The sequence below is a fragment of the Aquila chrysaetos genome, chromosome 4 (assembly GCF_900496995.4).
Source record: "Aquila chrysaetos chrysaetos chromosome 4, bAquChr1.4, whole genome shotgun sequence".
Taxonomy (NCBI): Eukaryota; Metazoa; Chordata; class Aves; order Accipitriformes; family Accipitridae; genus Aquila; species Aquila chrysaetos.
The window spans coordinates 26,338,841-26,359,366 of NC_044007.1; the positions used below are offsets into that span (position 1 = coordinate 26,338,841).

General features: G+C 39.3%; 1 protein-coding gene across 4 annotated transcripts in view; it reads left to right on the forward strand.

The window, feature by feature from the left end:
- RAD54B (RAD54 homolog B) overlaps window positions 1-20,526 on the forward strand; it is a 71,489-nt gene that overhangs the window by 37,834 nt on the left and 13,129 nt on the right. For 3 of the 4 annotated variants that reach the window (XM_030012280.2, XM_030012279.2, XM_030012282.1), the window contains 4 exons: window positions 5,287-5,487; window positions 8,654-8,941; window positions 12,086-12,248; window positions 12,969-13,194. In XM_030012280.2, the coding sequence (XP_029868140.1) occupies window positions 5,287-5,487; window positions 8,654-8,941; window positions 12,086-12,248; window positions 12,969-13,194 (878 nt within the window). The remainder of the gene's footprint in view (window positions 1-5,286; window positions 5,488-8,653; window positions 8,942-12,085; window positions 12,249-12,968; window positions 13,195-20,526) is intronic. The other variant, XM_030012281.2, reaches the window with a different exon arrangement.

Sequence of the window (20,526 nt, forward strand, 5' to 3'; positions counted from 1 at the left end):
TAATTTTGAATGTAAAACAATGTGTTTTTCAAAGAAAATATTCCTGCTTGAAATATCAGTCTTTGGGTGAGTTTGCTAACGTTGCTGATATGTGTGTAATGAATTACATATACATTTTGTGCTTGAAAGAGGGGTACAAAGTACTGGGTTGTAGTCAAGTGACTCTGAGATGTAATCCCAGCTGTCATTGATTCCTATGGTTTCAGGGCAAGTCAGCTCGACTCTTGCTGATTGCACTCTTCATAAAAGTCTCATAGAAGTGCTGTGACAAGAGTTATTACATATTTCTCCATCTTTGAGGCACGCTAATATACATTTACATGTTAGCTTAGTTTTAAGTTTATCATTAGACTGAAATTGCTTTGCAAATGAAGGATGATGCTATCTCTGTTTCATATTTCTTTAAATATTCTTGGGATATCTTGGGAGTGTTTAACATACAGATCTTTCATATGCAACAGGACATTTAACTACTGTGTAAACATCTGTTCTCTAAATGTTATGAATTAATTTGATTAAGTAACTTTTTGATTACTTCCTTTGCTCAGAAGACAGAGATGATGCTGGCTCTGTGGAGCAGATTGATGGCACGCATGCAGAGTGGCTGCAGAGGCTGCAGCAGAGCACTGCCATGAGTTTTGGCTGTGATTCATTCAGAGCCCAAATCTCCTTTTACCTCAGTCCAGATTTTTTCTCCCTCCCTATCTTTTTTTTAATTATTCCTCAGCGCTATAGAGCGCAACTTGAATCAAAGTTGTTTTCTTTAAATTTTAATTTTTGTATTGCAACAGTGCTTTTTATTTAGAAGATTCAGAGCATTTGAGGGTAAACTCCCCGTTGTTCCATATGTGCTTACAACATACAAGTTCAGGTACGGAGATGTCAGGTAACTTGACAGGTCCCATGGTTTCAAAATCACCCCAACCTAACAGTAGCTGCCACAAAAAAAGGGGCAGCCTCCCAGTCTCCTTGTTCCAAACCACACATATCCCTTCCCTGTATTGACTGTAGTTGCTGATGGGATTCATTGAACTGGCTTGCCTGCAGCTGGTGGATGAGAAGCAGAGGGGACAGGGAAGGAAAGGTGAGCTCACGGGCTTTGGCAGCAGCCTGCAGTTGGATGGGGTTAAGCCATCCATTAAACCACACCTCAGGCCGAGGTGTCCAGTGCCCTGCTCACTGGAGCATGCTGCACTCCTTACGGTAACGCATACTTACAGTGCTGCAAGCTACGGTGTACAGTCTACTGAAAATGCATGTTTGCGTTACCTTTTGTGGTCTTTCATAATGCAGCTGTTTTCTTGGTGCATTGGGAGTAACCTAACGCACTTAATCGATGCATTTTCTCTAAATCCTGCTCATCAGAAACTGGTTAAACTAGTTTGCCATTAGAATGCTCCCCTGTCCCCTCTCCTGGATCCCATCCCACTTTCTGTAAATCATCACCTTCCTCAGGCAGCTGAAACTTTTCCTCATATCAACTAGGCTATGTTTTATATCTTGAAACTTTAAGCCCTTGCTTTCTCAACCAGAGAGAAAAAGCTTTTTTTATTTGTGGAAGCTTTTCAAAGCCTTATTAGCCATGTCTTTATATTTCCCAAGCCCTTCATTCTGGGAGGAAAGACATGCCACTTGCTAGAGTTTCTTCATGGTTAAGAAAACCGCACTCCCAGGCTGGGCAGTTTGGTGTTTGGGAGAGAAATGAGTGGGCATGATTTCCTGATCTTTCTCATACTGTGGTGTACACATAGTTCCTGTTACTTATTATTTTCAGTCCAAACTAATTAACAGCAGAGCTCAGAATTTACAATTGCAGTTTATCTTCCAGGGTCTCAGCAAACCCAGCTGTGTTTAAGATACTGTCTACGGTCAGTGCAGCAAGGGTTTTACTGTTGAAACCGTTGCTCTCTATACCTCTGTATCTAAGACTGAACTTAATCCCTGTGCATACCATACTAGTCTCACTTCAGTTCCTGAAAAGTTCCTGACAGTGTATTTATTAAATTTGGATATTCTGCTACTGCACTGGAATAAATCTTTGAAGTTAAATAGGTGTGATGCTGAATACAAACAAAAATGACAAAAAGAAGGTTGAATGCTAGTACCTGATTAGCACTGTTGGTGAACAGGTTAAAGTTTTCTATTCAAGGGAATTCTATGTAAGATAATTTTGAGAGGATGTAATTATTTTTGCATTAAAATGTTTAATTTTTATAAAAGAAATACACCTTAACACTTTTATCTGAAACTATCCTGTAGTTATAGGTAAAAGGAGAATACTTTATGTAGCATAGAAACAAATCGTTATTGGATATTTTTATAAACACAAAATCATGGTAATTCAGAAGACAAATTGAGGGAGTAAATCTGAGCATGGCAGAGACTGTTGTTTTTCAGTTTTCCTGTAGGAACATGGTAATATTATATGGAATATTGGTGCCTGGTTTGCTTCTCACTGGGGGCAGGTTGCTTTGGAAATCCTTTTTGGCAAAAGTCACTTTTACAAAATGCTAGCAGTTTCTAGCTCTGTTTCTAAATTATTGGTTTTCTTATTATTTTAAATGAAGTAGGGATAAGAAGAGTTTGAAGAATTGATGTTGACCTGAAAGTTAATCTACTGGTGATTCAGATAGCACCATGCAGGACTCCCTGAGTAAAAGAGCAGTGACCATAAAACAGATCTCAGGGGTCACCAAACTCATGTGGGAGGTCAGTGGAGGAGACAAGGAGGTGGTCATTTGTTTATGGATGGCCATCCTTCAAGCGAGAAGAAGAAAGTTCTGCAATGAAATCTCCAGTTCTTGCAGTAACAGTTACTTAAAATCTTAATACGAGGAAAGAAGTTGCTGATTAAACTAAGAGAATCAGTTTGAAAAGCAAAGAGAAAACAGTCTTGTATTTATATTGTTGAATCAGTTTACAGTTAGAAACTCAATATAGAATCAAATTAGTCCTTTGTATTTTTAGCAGTGTACAAGTTTTCTCCCCCCGCCCCTCCTTCACTCCTCCAAATCTTATCACTTGTGATTGCTGAAGATCCAATAGAGCTAACGTACCTTTTGCAAAACTGCAAGGATTTTTTCTTGCTCTCTGGCTCATTTCCCAGGTTTCATCTGCAGAGAATCCCCTACATTTCAAAAAGAGATGCTCTGTTCTTTTTTCTCATCCTTCTGCGGTGTGCCAGTGTTCAGTAGCTGCTCTGTTACCCCTTGGAGATGGGGGCATCTGTCACATGAAACACTACAGATGTTGGCTAATGCCCTGAAGAAACATCCACCTATGGAAATCCTATCTACGTTAGGCACTGTGTTAGCATAGAGTTCTATACAGACAGTAAAACTTTCAGAGACCTTTGGGAAGAAAATTCTATTCCATAAATATAGCATTTTTCATTTTGATAGTATATTTTTAGTAAATGCTAGTCTGAAAAATTGCACTCATTTTAGGCATGTAACTTAAGAGTGTTTTGCAGTTTTAAGAATGTGTAGACTTGATGTAGAAGTGATAAAGTTGCCTCTATTGGACTATTATTGTGAGCAAAAGTTTACTCTTGCCACTTCTCCTTTAAATACCAGCACACTTGGAAATTGGAATGGTTAGTCTGTGGCATAAGCACTTTTTTGTAACAGATTTGTATGGTGTTGAATCCCAGATGGAATCAAAGGAGCAAACCGATTTAAGCCTTTAACCAGCCTGCAAGGGTATTTTAATGAAAATTAGTCTGATTCTCCCTTTGAAGCTGTGCATGTGCTGAAAAGGAATGCTACAGATACTCCTTTAGGTAATGCTGGGGACTTATCTACCATTACTTATGTCAGATTGCTAACACTTGAAAGCATGTGTTTATTCTTAATCGATATTATAATCAACTGCTGCCTGCTCTATTATGATTTCTTAACCTTATTAACCTAAGTATTTCCTATTAATATTTACATCCGTGACACTTATAATTAGGTAACTGCTGCCAAATCTAAATCAATATAAGCCTAATAACAACATTTGAGTTGCTGCAAACTTAAGAGATGGTCTCTTTCAGGATTTGCACAATTACTTGTTTTTAAAGGATATAAGGAAAGGAGTTGAAATAATCTTTTGCATTATTACAGTTATGGTTATTCTGCCACTTAGTACTAATGACTTCAGCTGCAGGTGTGGTTACTGGCCTCCTTTGCTCCCTTTCCTGAGTTCTGTGTTCCTATCCTTGCTTCCAGAACATTGCCCAGCACCAGGACCCTGTTTTCATTTTCTCCTATGTTTGCTTCCCTTTTGTTTTTTTCCAGTCTTCCCTTCTATTCTTTCTCCACTCTCATCATCTTGTATGTCAAATCAGGAGCTCTCTTACTAATGTACTGTCCTGGTTTTGGCTGGGATAGTGTTAATTTTCTTTCTAGTAGCCGGTATAGTGTTATATTTTGGATTTACTATGAGAATAGTGTGGATAACACACTGGTGGTTTTAGCTGTTGCTAAGTAATGTTTAGTCTAAAGTCAAGGATTTTTCAGCTTCTCATGCCCAGCCAGCAAGAAGGCTGGAGGGGCACAAGAAGCTGGGAGGGGACACAGCCAGGACAGCTGACCCAAACTGGCCAAAGGGTATTCCATACCATGTGATGTCATGCCCAGTATATAAACTGGGAGGAGTTGGCTGGGAGGGGTGGATCACTGTTCAGGGACTGACTGGGCATTGGTCGGCGAGTGGTGACCAATTGCATTGTGTATCATTTGTTTTGTATATTCCAATTCTTTTCTTCTTGTTATTATTGTCATTTTATTACTGTTATTATTATCATTATTATTTTCTTCCTTTTTTGTCCTATTAAACTGTTCTTATCTCAACCCATGAGTTTTACTTTTTTTTTCCCAGATTCTGTCCCCCATCCCACTGGGTGGGGGGAAATGAGTGAGCAGCTGTGTGGTGCTTAGTTGGTGGTTGGGGTTAAACCACGATAGTCCTTTTTGGTGCCCAATGTGGGGCACAAAGGGTTGTGATAATGACAGATCTGACCAGAACATGTTAAAATGAATTTGTTACAAACATTCATTGTATTAGTTTAATAGTAATGTGCTTTTCCAAAAACAATTTCATGATTCCTTTTTCAGGATGAGTCCTTATGTGCTGTTCTGTCTCAGTCCAAACTTAACCATAAGTGGCCCAGGACAGGAAGTACACTACTTTGTTTATATAAGATGAATGCATAGATTGTCCTTGATTTGTTTGAAATGCAAATGACTGTACACTTCATCAAGAGGACCTGAGATATTCTTTGTTATTTTATTTCCCTTTTAGATGCACTGTATTTGCCAACATTAGGGGCAGCAAAGGAAGAAGCAGCTCAGGAAGAACCTGACTGCCTTGCGAAATATTTCAGTGTTGTGTGGTGTAAGGCATCAAAGAAAAAGCACAAGAAGTGGGAAGGCGATGCTGTTCTTATTACAAAAGGAAAGTCAGTAATATTGAAAGATATGGAAGGCAAAGACATTGGAAGAGGTACTGTAGATTTGCATACTTGTGTAAGTGAACAACTAGCTTAAAATTGTTGTGCTTTGATTAACAGAGACACAGCTTTTTTAGATAATGTAGAATTCTCCATACCAATGTCGACCACAGGATGAAAAACGAGTAGGTTTTGGGGGGGAGAAGGAGACGGAAAGAAAGCTTTATATTTCTTACATATAAGGCAGATGCATGGGGGAGGCTGAATAACATTATTCACAGAAACACCAAATGCTAGTCCAAGGAGAGGATCTGGAAATGAACGGCTGTACTAATTCAGTGGAGATGCCAAATGAGGGATGATAAGTAGTTGATTTCGGTTGCTCACATAATGCATTGGAAAAGGTGTTAGCATTAGGGAAAGATACAGAGGTAAGTTTCTTGTAGATATTCCAGTCAGTAGTACGGCAACTGGGAATGTCAGAGGTTGGATCTGTACTTTTCAGCCAGTCAAACAGCTAAAAATACTATCTTTGTTGGAAAGACAAGTGAACAGCAACATTTTCCAGCTCAGCCAAAGTCAACTGTGTAGCAATTTTTAGTCTTGTAGTTTTAGCAGCAGCTGCTGCTGTTAAGACACAGTTTGGGTTGATATCAGAGTTAAAAATAAGACTTGCAAACTATAGGCTGCAGTCAACTTGAAGCAGTAATTTTTTATTGAAAGCAAAGCAAGAATTAACTTTGCTAACTGAGCCAAAGATATTTTGTAAGGGAGTAGGATTGGACAGTGTTGCTACAAAATATAATTTGATTAATTTTAGGGCTGAGATGGCTTGTCTGCTCTTATGTTCCGGTCATGACATTGTGAGCCTTGTTAGGACCAGGCAGTTTTGATTTCCAAATCAGTCTGTGACTTAGAAGTTAATTTGCATTTATTTATAGCAAAGCAATATATGTACAGACTTGCTTGTTTTTGAAAAAGGCAGAGAGAAAGAGAGTAATGCTTGGAATGCATCAGCCACCACCCTGTTGTTCTTGTGTTTTTTTTCAAGTCATGTCTTCTTGAATTAGCAGAAAACACAATAGAAAAAGGAATATTCTGATTTTTGCTAGTAAAAGTCTTTTTGCTGTGTTTGATGGTGTCAGGGAGCACAATGATACCAGTGTCATTGGAGTTAACTTGCCCATTCAGAGTTGCTTTCAATAGTTGTTGATTCTAGGAAAATCATAAATTGACCAATTTAAGCAGTGTAAGTTTTACATTTCTGCAATTATTCTACAAGGCCATTGAGTGAGAAGGAAAAGTCCGGTAGTGGTGCTTACCTCCAAAATTGTATTTAATACTAGGAAGTTTACAGTGAATGTGAATGACTATCCAGGATTATTATTTTTAAATGGGAAGAAAAGGGCAAAGGAAGATTTTGTTTTTATTATTATTATTATTTTTTTAGGCATACCAGGGCTGCATCTAAGAAGGGGCATGGAAACCTAAAACCAACACAGGCTGTAGCTTGTTTTCGAGCTAGCAGAACATGTTGCTTTTCTCCCCTGCAAATGTCCTAATTCCTTAGTAATGTATTACAAAGAATTTAGGAAGTGCTTTCTTGTAATTTGCTGTATGTTATAGAAACAGTTATTTCTGGTAGCTGCATAAACATTTGACCTTTATAGGTTTGCTTTTCGCCTTTCCTAAGTTCCCAGCTACCCTTAAAGCCCATCCTGCCTTAGAATTAGACTCTTCAGACTGGAATCCAAAAGATCCTGTACAAGGATACACCTGTGTTCAGTATGCTCAGCCTGAAGCTATGTTGAGATAATAACACAAAACAAAAATGCAGAGCAAAGGAGAGGTCGTAAGTGCCCTCCCCAGGCACCTCGTTTAGGAAGGCACGTGCATTCTCCTGTGTTCAGGCGTCTTCAGCTCTTTCCTGGAAGCAAGTGGTGTTCTTTCAAGAACAAAACAAGGTTCGCCGTGTGCTTTTTGAATACATTTAGAGGAGGGGAAGAAAACCACCTCCCCTTCCCTTTTAGCCAGGCTATTTTTCAGCACTTGCTTAGACTGTGAAACACCTCAGCAAATTTTGTCTCTTACAAGAATTTGTATCCAGATCTTTACCTTCCAACCTTCCACATCCCTAGAAGTGGGAGACATGAGCTTTGCAAACAGCTCCCAGCAGTCTTTATATGTAGTGTTTGTTGGATAAAGTATGTGTAAAACCTTGGGAGGCTTTGCCTCTTTCGCAGGGAAGTGCTTTAACTGCTGGTCTACGCAGTCATGCTTTTTATTTTTTTGGCCCAACTAAGGATCCAAGCCTGTTTATCCAAAGTGGCACAAATTCAACAATTGGGGTAAAGAACATGGCTGATTCTAATTCTGAGGTAGAGATGTGGCTTTGACCTCTCTAAGTTAAGAAAATAAATTATATATGTCTCCTGTTTCTTATGTGAGAGCTTCAATAACTAGAATGCTATTTAAAAGAAGGAACCACCACTCTTCCCTACACATTTATCTTAAAAGAAAGTGGCAGCTGTAGCTGTATTTTGTAATGAGACTGATGGTACGTGGTAGCTGCTCTGAGAATGCCCACCTGATGGACTCCCTGAGGGGACATAGGAAAATGCATCACCTCCCTGGTAGGTTTTTGAACGAACAAACTATTGAGCTGATTGATAAATCCTGGCAATAATCAGAGCATATATGTTCCAGAGCATGTGTAGAAGTAAAGATTTCAGATGCATTTGAATCCTTAATTGTAAAAAGCTAATTTAGAATGATTTTAAAAGTAGACTATTCTGTTTAGATCAATAGCAAGAGGAGCTAGTGGTGTTCTTGTTGGAAAGGAAGGAAAAAGGACCTAGAATGGTCATTAGTTTTGAGCAAGTTTAAAACTAAGGCAAGCTGCTAGATTTTATGACACGGGGCTGTTTTTTTAACAATTCCCTTAAATGGATATTTGACATTCAGTAGAATCAATTGTAGATGAGGATGATTGAATATTTGCTCACATATTCCACTATCTAATTCTGATTATTAGCACTCAAATTTCAATCTGTGTTAAGGAGGGAAAGGCTTTATGAGTTCCTGTGTGTAACAATTCAAATGCTTAGGAATCAAATACCTGTTCACAGTTTTGTTTTTCCTTCCTGCAGATGAGTACTGTTGTTAAGGAAGTAGTATTTGCTGTGTTGTCCTAATTGATAAATTTTTACATTCTTTTAGGTACTGGATATAAATCTAAAGAGCTAGACAGTCTTGATGAAGGTCAAACACTGATGGTTGGAGGAAAAGAAATTGAAGTGATGGGTGTAATTTCAGCAGATGACTTCAGCAGTGGCAGGTGTTTTCAGGCTGGAATAGGGACGCATGACACAGTCCCAACTGCTTTTTCTCAAACTAATATGAAACCATTCTGTAAACCATTCAAAAGTGTCTCTCAGCCCAATACTAAAGAGAATATGCTCAAAGATTCTCAAAGCTACAAACCTCGCCACGATCCAAATGCTTCAAGTAAGATTCAGATTTTTAAGTTTCTTTAAGCATCCTCTGGCTCTTAAAAAAATGTTGAATTTGTAACCAAAATTTTCATGTTCCCCATGTATTACTGAAGTATTTCTGACATACAGGCCTAGTGTTTCTATCAATACCATGTTAGGATTTTATCATGCGTGTTTCTACCAAGTGGAATACTCTGCACTGCATAAAGTTCCCCATAGTTGTTACAGATGGCTGTAAAAACAAGTTAGAGTGGTTTCTGAGAATTTTGCCAAGAAAAATGAGTTTATTGATCAGAGAAACAGTCTGACACGTGCTAGAAGTTCTAGATGAGTTCCAGCTTCCTGCTGGGGTCAGTGAAGCACTGACATAATATGGCAGCACAGTAATTACAGTGGAGGATCAGTAATAGAGAGGTTAAGCCTGATTCAAAGAATTGCTCCTGACAGTGCCTGATCCTTTACAGCCAGTGAGTGTAACTACACTGCCCAACCTAATTTTATTTTGGAATAAAAGTTTTGTGTTGTAATGCTAGAAGTACCACGTGCTGAAGTGCCATGGGAGTTCACAAACTGCATAGAAACAGGCTGCTTAAGCAGTTGTATAAGAGGGATCCTGTAAACAGGATAGCTGCAGGGAGTGGCATTGCTTATTGAAATGAGAAGTACTCTTTTGTCTGTCAATAACCAACCATTTAGGAGCTATATTCTGCTGATGGCTTTATCTTTCTGGTGGAAGATAAAAATGAATTTAAAGAAATATTATTAAGCAGAGCAATGTGTATGTAAAAAAAATGAAAGTTTGTTCTACATTCTTACCATAGTTTTACCTCCATGCTACTTCTTAACTCATATCCTGATACTATGGGACTTTTCAAAGCTGCTACCTGGCTGCTATGTAAATAAACAATGAAATCCCAATCAAGTGGTAATTAGTGATATCGTTGGCCCTTTTGTAAGAGCAGCCTTACTAACACCATCTTCTGGTCTGAATTCAATTTGATTATGTTGTACCTAAGGATGTTCTTTCCTGTGGTTGCATGATACTACATTATCTTTCTAACCTAAAATCTGTCAAAGACCCGATATATTCAACACTCAAACTAACTTCTTTGTTGTTTTTGCACTAGTCTGTCAAAAAGCTATGGTTTATTCTAGTTCTTTGTCTCCTGTGACTTTTCTTCTGGCAAGTTTGAGTACCTCCGATGAGATTTCCCTAAACTGCCTGATATGGAGAGCCCTCAACACATCAGTAGGTTGGACTGTCAGTCATTAGTGTTGCTTACACAGGAGAATCACGTAGTTTAAATAAACACCTTGTTGCATAAGCTCTTTCAGAAGTAATGGAGATACTTTCCTAGACCAGGACCTTGTGTTGTGGTTTAACCCCAGCCACCAACTAAACACCACGCAGCCGCTCACTCACTTCCCCCAACACCCAGTGGGATGGGGGAGAAAATCAGGAAAAGAAGTAAAACTTGTGGGTTGAGATAAGATCGGTTTAATAGAACAGAAAAGAAGAAACTAATAATGATAACACTAATAAAATGACAATAGTAATAATAAAAGGATTGGAATATACAAGTGATGCACTATGCAATTGCTCACCACCTGCCAATTGACACCCAGTTAGTGTCCCAGCGGTGATCCCCCTGCCCCCACTCCCCCCAGTTTATATACTGGGCATGATGTCACATGGTATGGAATACCCCTCTGGCCAGTTTGGGTCAGCTGCCCTGGCTGTGTCCCCTCCGAACTTCTTGTGCCCCTCCAGCCTTCTTGCTGGCTGGGTATGAGAAGCTGAAAAATCCTTGACTTAGTATAAACATTACTTAGCAACAACTGAAAACATCAGTGTGTTATCAACATTCTTCTCATACCTAACTCAAAAACATAGCACTGTACCAGCTACTAGAAAGAAAATTAACTCTATCCCAGCCGAAACCAGGACACCTTGGTACTGGAGCATTCTGAGGTTTTCATGTTGAGGCCTATGCCAGTAGATAATTAAAATGCAGCTTCTTCAAAATGGAAAGCCATTTATCCTTGTGCTCAGCAGAACAGCACAGTGACAAAGATGTAGAGCCATGTCTTCCAAGTATGATTTCTAAGGTTTTAGTCCATTGCTCATCTAAGCCTTGTTTCTTCCCCATCTCTGAGGCTGCAAAATTTTGTCAGAAAAGTTATCTTTTTTTGTCACCACTGGCTTTTATATATACAGGCATGCAATTTGATATAATTTATCAGAACTCAGCCCTTTGTCAGTAGGAAACAAAATCTCCCTGAATGATACAAGCTGTCAACCAACCTATTCCCATGAATAAATTATCAATATAGATCTACTCCAGTGACATAAAAATACCAGCAGCTATAAATTGCTTTCTCATTCTGTCCTCTGACAATACAACTTTTCAGTGCAGATGTGTAGCATCAATATAAGCAACCCAGTATGGACATTGTCTAGCAAAATTATGACGTTAGAGTTTGTAAACAAATTATGGCAAGCAAAACTGTTATTTAGATGTAGCCAAAGGATATATCCCAATACTTCATGCTCTCTTTGCCTCTGTATGTCTTCAAACCTGTCAACTTCTTTTATTCATGCACTGTGGCAGCCTTTGTCAGCTCACTCTCAGTCCTTCCCTTTTTTTAAACAAATCGTTGTCTTTTTATCTCTGTTTCTCAGGCAGAGAAGCCTTTCTGGGCAGCTACAATAATATCCCCTTGAAATGTAGTGTCTAGACTTTATGTAGGTCATTGTTTATGTTCTTTTTCTTAAACTTTCCTTTAAGAAGCCTTTTAGAACTTCTTCTGGTTTAACTCTATGCATTCAAAGTCATCATGCAACATTTATTATGTAGGCAGTTTTACCTCATCATAAAGAAATACTCAGATTTCTCAGTTTGTCACCTTTACATTTGAGAAAAGTGCAAACAATCTCGGAAATCTCCATAAAAGGATCTTTCTTTTGAAGGCTATCTAGATGCTCTGTTGGTAAATGCATTTTCTGTCTGAGAATGGTCAATATATTAAACAGTATTTTTAGCAGTCATTAGATTATTGACTTTATTCTGTAGCTGAGTTAGAGAAATAATACCCTTTGGTAACAGACTAAAAATAACATTTTTGTGCAATGCTTGCATGTATTTTGAACTTCAAGATTCTCTAGTTATGCCAAAACCAAATGCAAGTCATCAGTGGATGTTCAATAAGGCTGGTTTACCTATGGTGGATGTAGTTGTGGACCCTTACATTGCAAATAACCTCCGACCACATCAGAAAGAAGGAATTATATTTCTGTATGAATGTGTAATGGGAATGAGGTAAGAAAATAATTATCCTTTTGGCTTTCAATGCCTGTAATATTTTCATGCCCATGTTCAAAATTAGGCAATTTGAATGGGAAGATTTGAGCAACTGTTCAATGAATTCATATTAGTAATTTTCCCCAAGTAAAGGTTGCATAAGTTTTTTCTGACCTGTGTGTAACATTATGCTTGCTGTGACTTTGCCAGATGAGATGAGAAGCTAGTGCACCAAAAGTTCTACTGCAAATACCAAGTCTTGTAAACACAGATACCATCTAACCCATGCTAAAGCACACTGCTTTCTGGGATTTATAATTCATATTACTCATGATTATTCATATTATTTATAATCCAGGCATTTTGAATAAAGAAGCTGTTATACCAACCTGTTGAAAAAATACAGTACTATTTTCAAAAGTGTTTTCTCAAGTCATAGATTCCTTAAGATATACACAAGTTTTAAAAGTATTAGATAATATTTTTAATTCTATAAGAAGATTTAAACTATTTGGTTTTGGAGGACTAATGCATTAATCTAGAAAATGAGGAGTTTCACTCTAAGGTCTATTGGTATAGCCAAATGAAAACATACAGTAGAGCATAATAAGCATAATAAGCGTAAATAGGTTCTTTATACTTCAGAAAACAACCACAAGAAGCAATTCCCTAAACCAGTTGTAAATAACTATAGCTATGTCTTTTAAAATGTTACCACTGCCTAATTATATCTTACAGAGTTAGTGGCAGATTTGGAGCTATTCTTGCTGATGAAATGGGCTTAGGAAAAACATTGCAATGCATTGCACTTGTCTGGACTCTTCTGCGTCAAGGGGTCTATGGATGCAAACCTGTACTAAAGCGAGCACTAATTGTCACCCCTGGGAGTCTGGTAAAAAACTGGAAAAAAGAATTTCAGAAGTGGTTGGGAAGCGAAAGGATCAAAGTCTTTACAGTTGATCAGGTAAGATTTATTTCCAAAAGGGGATTAGGTCATACTTGGCTCAGAATATAGGACTTGTGATTTTTTTTTCCTCTTTTTTTTTAAAACCAGAGACCAAAACTAGTAATTCTCTATTAATATTTATTTGTAATACTTTATTTCTCCTTCAGGTAATTGCCCATATGAGCATTTAGCTGTCAGTAACCAGGTCATAACTCAAGCTTACCTGCCTGTGTAGAATATGTCTGTCTTATCTTTCCTCAGGCTTCACCTTTGAAGATGTAAAAGGTGACATGCTCCTCCATGTGTCTCTTTGGTTTAAGGAACAGCTTTCTGTTGTCTATCAAAGTGCACACCTTCCCTGCTTTATGTACCAGAGCATCTACCTTGACTGACTTGTACTCCATTTCTGTGGTAGTTGCTTTTGTTCTGTACTGAAAACTTTTTCCTCTTTGTTTTGGCTATCTGGTTCAGGTTACTTCAGAAGGTTATTCCCTTTACTGTCACTGTCAAGAATTAGGTTTCTGTGGGGCTGATTTAAAGTCTCATGAGATAGAAGCCTAGAGTCTCAGTGTTAGATAATGTGAATATCTCTTGTCTCTAGAAGAATGCAGACAAGTACAAATCTTAATCAAGAAGCAGGATGATGCTGATCCCCGTCCCCTCCTATAGCGGAGCTGTTCCCACTGGTAATGACACTCCCAAGTTCCTGTAGTGCCTGGATGAATCCCATGTGCTGATGAAGTATTTAATCTTTTAATCTCCTTGATATACCTTTAGGGTCTTGCCTTTATTTCTGAAACACAAAACTCTCTCCATCCTTTATGCAAAGACTAAAAGTTCTAGCACAGACTGTGCTTCAGAGACCTTTATTGACCACATCAGGCAGGAAAGCACCTGGCCGTAGCATCACTGTAGCATCACTGACTGAGGGCTTTCTCTGGAGGAGAGCCACATCTTGCTCTGGTTATCCAGTAAGGCTTTCTTGCCGTGTAAATTTTTCCCATTAAGCATGGCTCAATATGTCAGTCAGAGGGTTGGGTCCCCTCAGGACCAGCATTTATGAAACTGTGAACAGGAGACTTGTTCATGCCTTTGTTAATGTTTCTGAAGCTTTCAGATTCAAGCTCTGTTTTTTAATAAGTTACCATCCAGTATTTCTTTTCCTAAAACTTCTGGTCCCCATGTCCATATGGAGTGGGCATTCATAGCAGAAAAGAAAGAAAAGTTGTTTAGCAAACGGTGGTTTCTATATCTACATTCAGCAGTCTGCTATACCCCTACTTTTTTCCTTGGTCCTATATATTTGAATTGTGCCAGTGGGAGAAAGTGGAGAACTTATAGTATCTGCATTGGTGCTTGCAACAAAGATATTTATTTTCCAAATTTATTTTTTAATCTAATAGTTCCATACAAGTAGATTGAAGAAACAAATGGTACTTCATTTTAAAGATAATGTGATTCTTACATCAATCAAATTTGCTTTTAGTTTCTCACATTATCCTTATTGTCTGTATGGAAGAGTGAATATTTCACATGAAATGGAAATTTTCAAACTGTTTTTAAACTCTTTTATAGAGCTGTTGTGGTTTAACGGCAGCTGGCAACTAAGCACCACACAGCCGCTCACTCAATCCCCACACCCAGTGGGATGGGGGAGAGAATTGAAAAAAAAAACAAACCCCAAAACCTCATGCGTTGAGATAAAGACAGTTTAATAGGACAGAAAAGGAAGAAAATAATGACAATGATAATAATAATATGACAATAATAATATGAAAAGAATTAGAATATACAAAACAAGTGATGCACAATGCAATTGCTCACCACTTGCCGACCGATGCCCAGTCAGTCCCTGAACAGTGATCCACCCCTCCCAGCCAACTCCCCCCAGTTTATATATTGGGCATGACCTCACATGGTATGGAATACCCCTCTGGCCAGTTTGGGTCAGCTGCCCTGGCTGTGTCCCCTCCCAGCTTCTTGTGCCCCTCCAGCCTTCTTGCTGGCTGGGTATGAGAAGCTGAAAAATCCTTGACTTAGTATAAACATTACTTAGCAACAACTGAAAACATCAGTGTGTTATCAACCTTCTTCTCATACTGAATCCAAAACACAGCACTATACCAGCTACTAGGAAGAAAATTAACTCTATCCCAGCCAAAACCAGGACAAGAGCATCCAAAATTTTGTAACAGTAATTATTTCTTTGAATTCCACTCATTATTGTGAAACCCTTGAAATTATTGAACATACTCATCTTCCACTGAGAACAATCCACATGTAATAGGTGCTCTTTGCATCATTTACTTTTCTTAGTAACTTGTTTCAAGATGTGGAAATGAGCAAACTGACTTGTCAGGAACTGTAATGTAATATAGGTTAGGTTGAGAAATATGGAAGTTTCTAAAAGAAGTGGATACAAGGCAAAATATAATATGGCAACATTTTTACCTGAAAAGGTAGTTAGAAATAATTGATCGTTTTCTTGCAGTTTTTATGAATAATGTTGGGAGGAGATAACCTGAATTTGCTGACAGTTACTGTGACCCAAAATGACAGTAGCTTTCATTTTCTTTTCATTTAAATGACTTTAATATTCTTACTCCTCTCATTGGAGCCATTTGGATCGAGGACACTCAGCGGCTTTTAAGATTGTGTTCCCAAATAGCAAGGAATACATTGTCATGCAAAAGGAAGACACAATATGACTTGCCTGGGGTATAATGAGTATTTCAAAATAATTTACTGTCTATCTTCTCTGGAAAAACAGCAATTACCATACTGTTATTTCTCCAGTATAACTTAAAAGGAAGAGCTTGTCTCAAAGGTTTTTTCTATTCTTGCCTGTAAGGAATACATTCAAAGAACTGGCAGACTTTTTAAAATGTGTTAGGCATGTTTTCCTCACTTTCATGCTGAAACACCATGAACTGATCCTAACCCTTCAGTAACAGACTCTTCAAAAAACCAGGACATTATCTGCTTTTAAAATGTGATTACAGTTTACTTCTGTTAAAATGCAAATGTTATGTAGAAGACATGGCTTTTAAAATGAAGGCGTCCCCACAAAGGTTGCATTTAGGTCTTGTTAATCCATATTATCAGCATCTGAGACCTGTTTGAGAGAATAACTCCTTTATCTGTTTGCAGAGTATCTCTTCTACTGGAGTTGTTTTGGTTTGGTTTTTAAGTCAAAATATCTGGAGAATTAATTAATTAAAGGTTTACATTGCTTCATGATTCAGCATTTTTTAATTTACACTTCACCAGCTACATTGGATTTGGACTAGTGCAAAGAAAGGTCTGTTCAAAGAGTAAGTCTGGGACATTATGGAGCTCTAATACTGATTGACATTTGCTCCATATGTGGCTCCAGGCAACTTGCTTAAACCTGTCAAGTCACTTTGGGTAATCGTGAAAATGGAGGCTGTAATACATACATATCTTGCAGCCAGTTAAGAGGATAAATTAATTACTTGAAATTAGCTTGTAAATTTATTTTAATTTTTAGTCCATCATTCACTGCTGTTGTTATATACAGCAGGGAATATATTATATTTGGCTGCAGGGGGCTTGAAGAAAAAGGAGGAGAGTCCCGATGTATTTATTATAAGGGTTCAAACAGTCAGGAAGAGTTGATGATTTACCAGGGTAGGGACATTGGAGGCAGTTCCCGAGCGCCTCAGCACTTTCCCTGTAGTCTCAGCTCACAGCCTGAAAGTGTAGGGAAACAAAATGGTTTCTGAACCCTGGGCATCTTCTGATGCTGTCCGAAGAGAAGGTCAGAGAGGCATTGCCTCTGTCTTCAGGGCTGCAGTGTGGAGCCTGAATACTGGGCAGGAACAACATTGGGTGTTGCCTACAGGGCTCCTCTGTGTCTCTGTTCCTGTGTTGGGAAAATTTCTGCTCCTGTTCTGAAAATGCCAGTAAAAATACTGGCCAGAAAACAGGCAGTTAACTACAGTCCTGGAAACAACAGATATGCTCAGGTCCAATCCAAACACCTGGGGAAATCAGTGCATGCCCTTGTTACCTGCTCCTCACTACTCCTTGCTTCCTCCTATGCGTGCTGCACCTCTTCGTGAGCAGTGTGTGGGGACTGGTCTACCACAAGGTACTTTATGAGATTAATGCACCAGATTTGGCCCATAGATTCATCTGAATCACCTGCCAGGGGGCTCTAAAGATTGTGATAATTAAGTGGTGCTGCTTTTACAGTATATTACACCATCTGGCTCCAGACTGAGTTGTCTGTGTTTGGTAACTGATCTTGTTTGAAAATAAAAATACCTTCTGAGGCTCTAGCTTGATTTGCTTTCACAATTAAAGAGGTCCTTCAGCTTGTCAGCTGCACCCGTAGCCTGCTTAGTTAGTGAACACCATTAGGAAATAGGAAAGACCGTGCAGGGAATTAGTGTCTGGAGCCAAGCAGAAAGGTGAGGGGCATGCTCACAGTAGGTTTTTCCATTTTTACACATAATTGAAAGACAGGTAAGCAATCCTAGTACATTCTCAAGTCTGCACAGAAATATAACTATATCTAGGAAAGTCTTTTGGAAGAAGCTCCCTGTCACATTACAGTGACTTTTTATTTAGTGTGTCTATTTCCTTCAATAGACATCAAAAGTCTTGATGTCTATTGAAGGAAAAGGGTTTGAAGAGTATATAAGAGTGGAGGGACTCACAGGCATTTTCTGACTAGTAATACAGGGTTTAGAAATCAATTGCATTTATTTGCCAGTAGATAGGCATGTTTTCTGGGGCTGGTTATGGGCTCTGTTTTCTGAGTCCCAGGCTGTCCTTACCTGTTGGCCAACCCATCAATGTTAAGGGCTTGTAACAAAGTTAATCATAGAATCATCATAGAATTGTAGAATACCAGGTTGGACGGACCTCAAGGATCATCTGGTCCAACCTTTCTTGGCAAAAGCACGGTCTAGACAAGATGGCTCAGCACCCTGTCCAGCTGAATCTTAAAAGTGTCCAATGTTGGGGAATCCACCGCTTCCATGGGGAGATTATTCCAATGGCTGATTGTTCTCATTGTGAAAAATTTTCCCCTTGTGTCCAGTCGTAATCTCCCGGGAGTAAGCCTTTTCCATGTGACTGCTTGTAAAAAGGGAGTCTCCATCTTCTTTGTAGCCACCCTTTAAATCCTGGAACATGGTGATAAGGTCTCCCCTAAGCCTTCTTTTCTCAAGGCTGAACAAACCCAGTTCTCTCAGCCTTTCGTCATATGGCAGGCTTCCCAGTCCTTTGATCATCTCTGTGGCCCTTTTCTGGACTCTCTCCAGCCTGTCCACACCTTTTTTGCATAGCAGGGACCAAAACTGAACACAGTATTCCAGGTGTGGCCTGACAAGTGCTGAGTAGAGTGGGATAATGACTTCTTTATCTCTGCTGGTGATGCCCTTGTTGATGCAACCCAGCATCCTGCTGGCTTTCTTTGCTGCAGCAGCACACTGTTCACTCATATTGAGCTTGTTGTCCACCAGGATCCCCAGGTCCCTTTCCGCAGAGCTGCTCCCCGGCTGTGCTGCACTCCTGGATTATATTTTCCCAGGTGTACTTGTCCTTGTTGGACTTCATAAGGTTCTTGTTAGCCCACTCTTCCAGCCTATCCAGGTCTTCCTGCTGGGTGGCTCTCCCTTCCGAAGTGTCCACTTTCCCACTCAGTTTGATGTATCATCAGCAAACTTCATCAGGCTAGACTTGATCCCATCATCCAGATCACTTATGAAGATAATAAACAGCATTGGGCCCAATATTGATCCCTGGGGGACCCTACTTGTGACAGGTTATCAGTTTGAAAAGGAGCTATTTACCACCACCCTCTGGGTGCTGCCTGTCAGCCAGTTCCCCACCCACCGCACAGACCACTTGTCTAGAGTGTAAGACATCAGTTTCTCCAGGAGGAGGCTGTGGGAAACCATATCGAAAGCCTTGGAGAAATCCAGGTAGACAATGTCCACCGGTTGCTTGACATCAACCGAGGAGGTTACTTTGTCGTAGAGGGTAATCAGGTTTGTCAGGCACGATTTGCCCTTGATGAATCCGTGCTGGCTTTTCCCAACCACGTGCTTCATTTGACTTGTGATATTCCCCAGGAAGATTTGTTCCATAACTTTCCCAGGGACTGAAGTAAGACTAATGGGCCTATAATTTCCTGGATCCTCCTTTAAGCCCTTCTTGTATATGGGGGTGACATTAGCCTTCTTCCAGCCTTGTGGGACATCCCCCGATCTCCACGACTTCTCAAAGATTGTGGAGAGCGGCCTTGCAGTGACATCAGCCAGCTTGGGTGGATAACATCAGGGCCCATTGAATTATAGGGGTCAAGCTCCTGTAATAGTTCACATACCAACTCTTCCTTCACTGATGGTGAGTCTGTGTTTGCATCAACCTGGATTTTTGTTCCCAAGGCCTGGGGCCCAACAGTGCTTGTAAAGATAGCAGTGAAGAAAGTGTTGAGAACCTCTGCCTTTTCAGCATTGTTGGTGAATAATTGACCTCTCCTATTTAACAGCGGGCTGATATTTTCCTTCTGTTTCTGCTTGCTGTTTATGTACCTGAAGAACCCTTTCTTGTAGTTTTTGACATCTCTGGCCGATTTTAATCAGAGCTGAGCTTTTTCTTTTCTAACTGCATTTCTGCATGCCCTGGCAATGACCTTGTAGTTCTCAACGGGTATTCATCTGCTTTTCCACGTCTGATATGTTTCTCTCTTGGTTTTGAGCAGATTCAGAAGCTTGCTGTTAAGACAAGGGGGTCTCTTGCTCCACCTATGTCCCTTACCTTTAAAGGGGATGAACTGGTTTTGTGCTTCCAGGAGAGTATTCTTGAAAAACTCCCAGCACTCACTAGCTCCTTTATCGTCCATGGAAGCTTCCCATGGAATCCCTCTCAGCTGAGCTCTGAGTGAGCTGAAGTTTGCTCTTCTAAAATCTAAAACCTAAAACCCATTCAATAGGTTCAATAATATTCATATAATATCATATTCAATAATATCATATTCAATTCAAAACTACAAGGGGAATTTTGGTAGAATGTGGTAACTTCCTACTGGACCCCATTACTGCACCTTGCAGCTTGAGATCCCAAAGTGAACGTACAGGCAGCTACTTATGCTTCTTCGTTATCTTGGCTTTAATTATTCATTTGAAGCTTACCTAAATGCCAGGACTGGGAAGCTGTTACAGGGAGCCTGTGCTTTTCACCTTCACAGTAATGTGTCTCAGAGGATTTGAAGGCCTAAAAGAATAATACATTTTCTTTTAATGAGGTGGTAAAACTCTAAATTGCTGTATCAGATCCCATATTTCCTTTGCAAATTAGGAAAGAATCAATAAC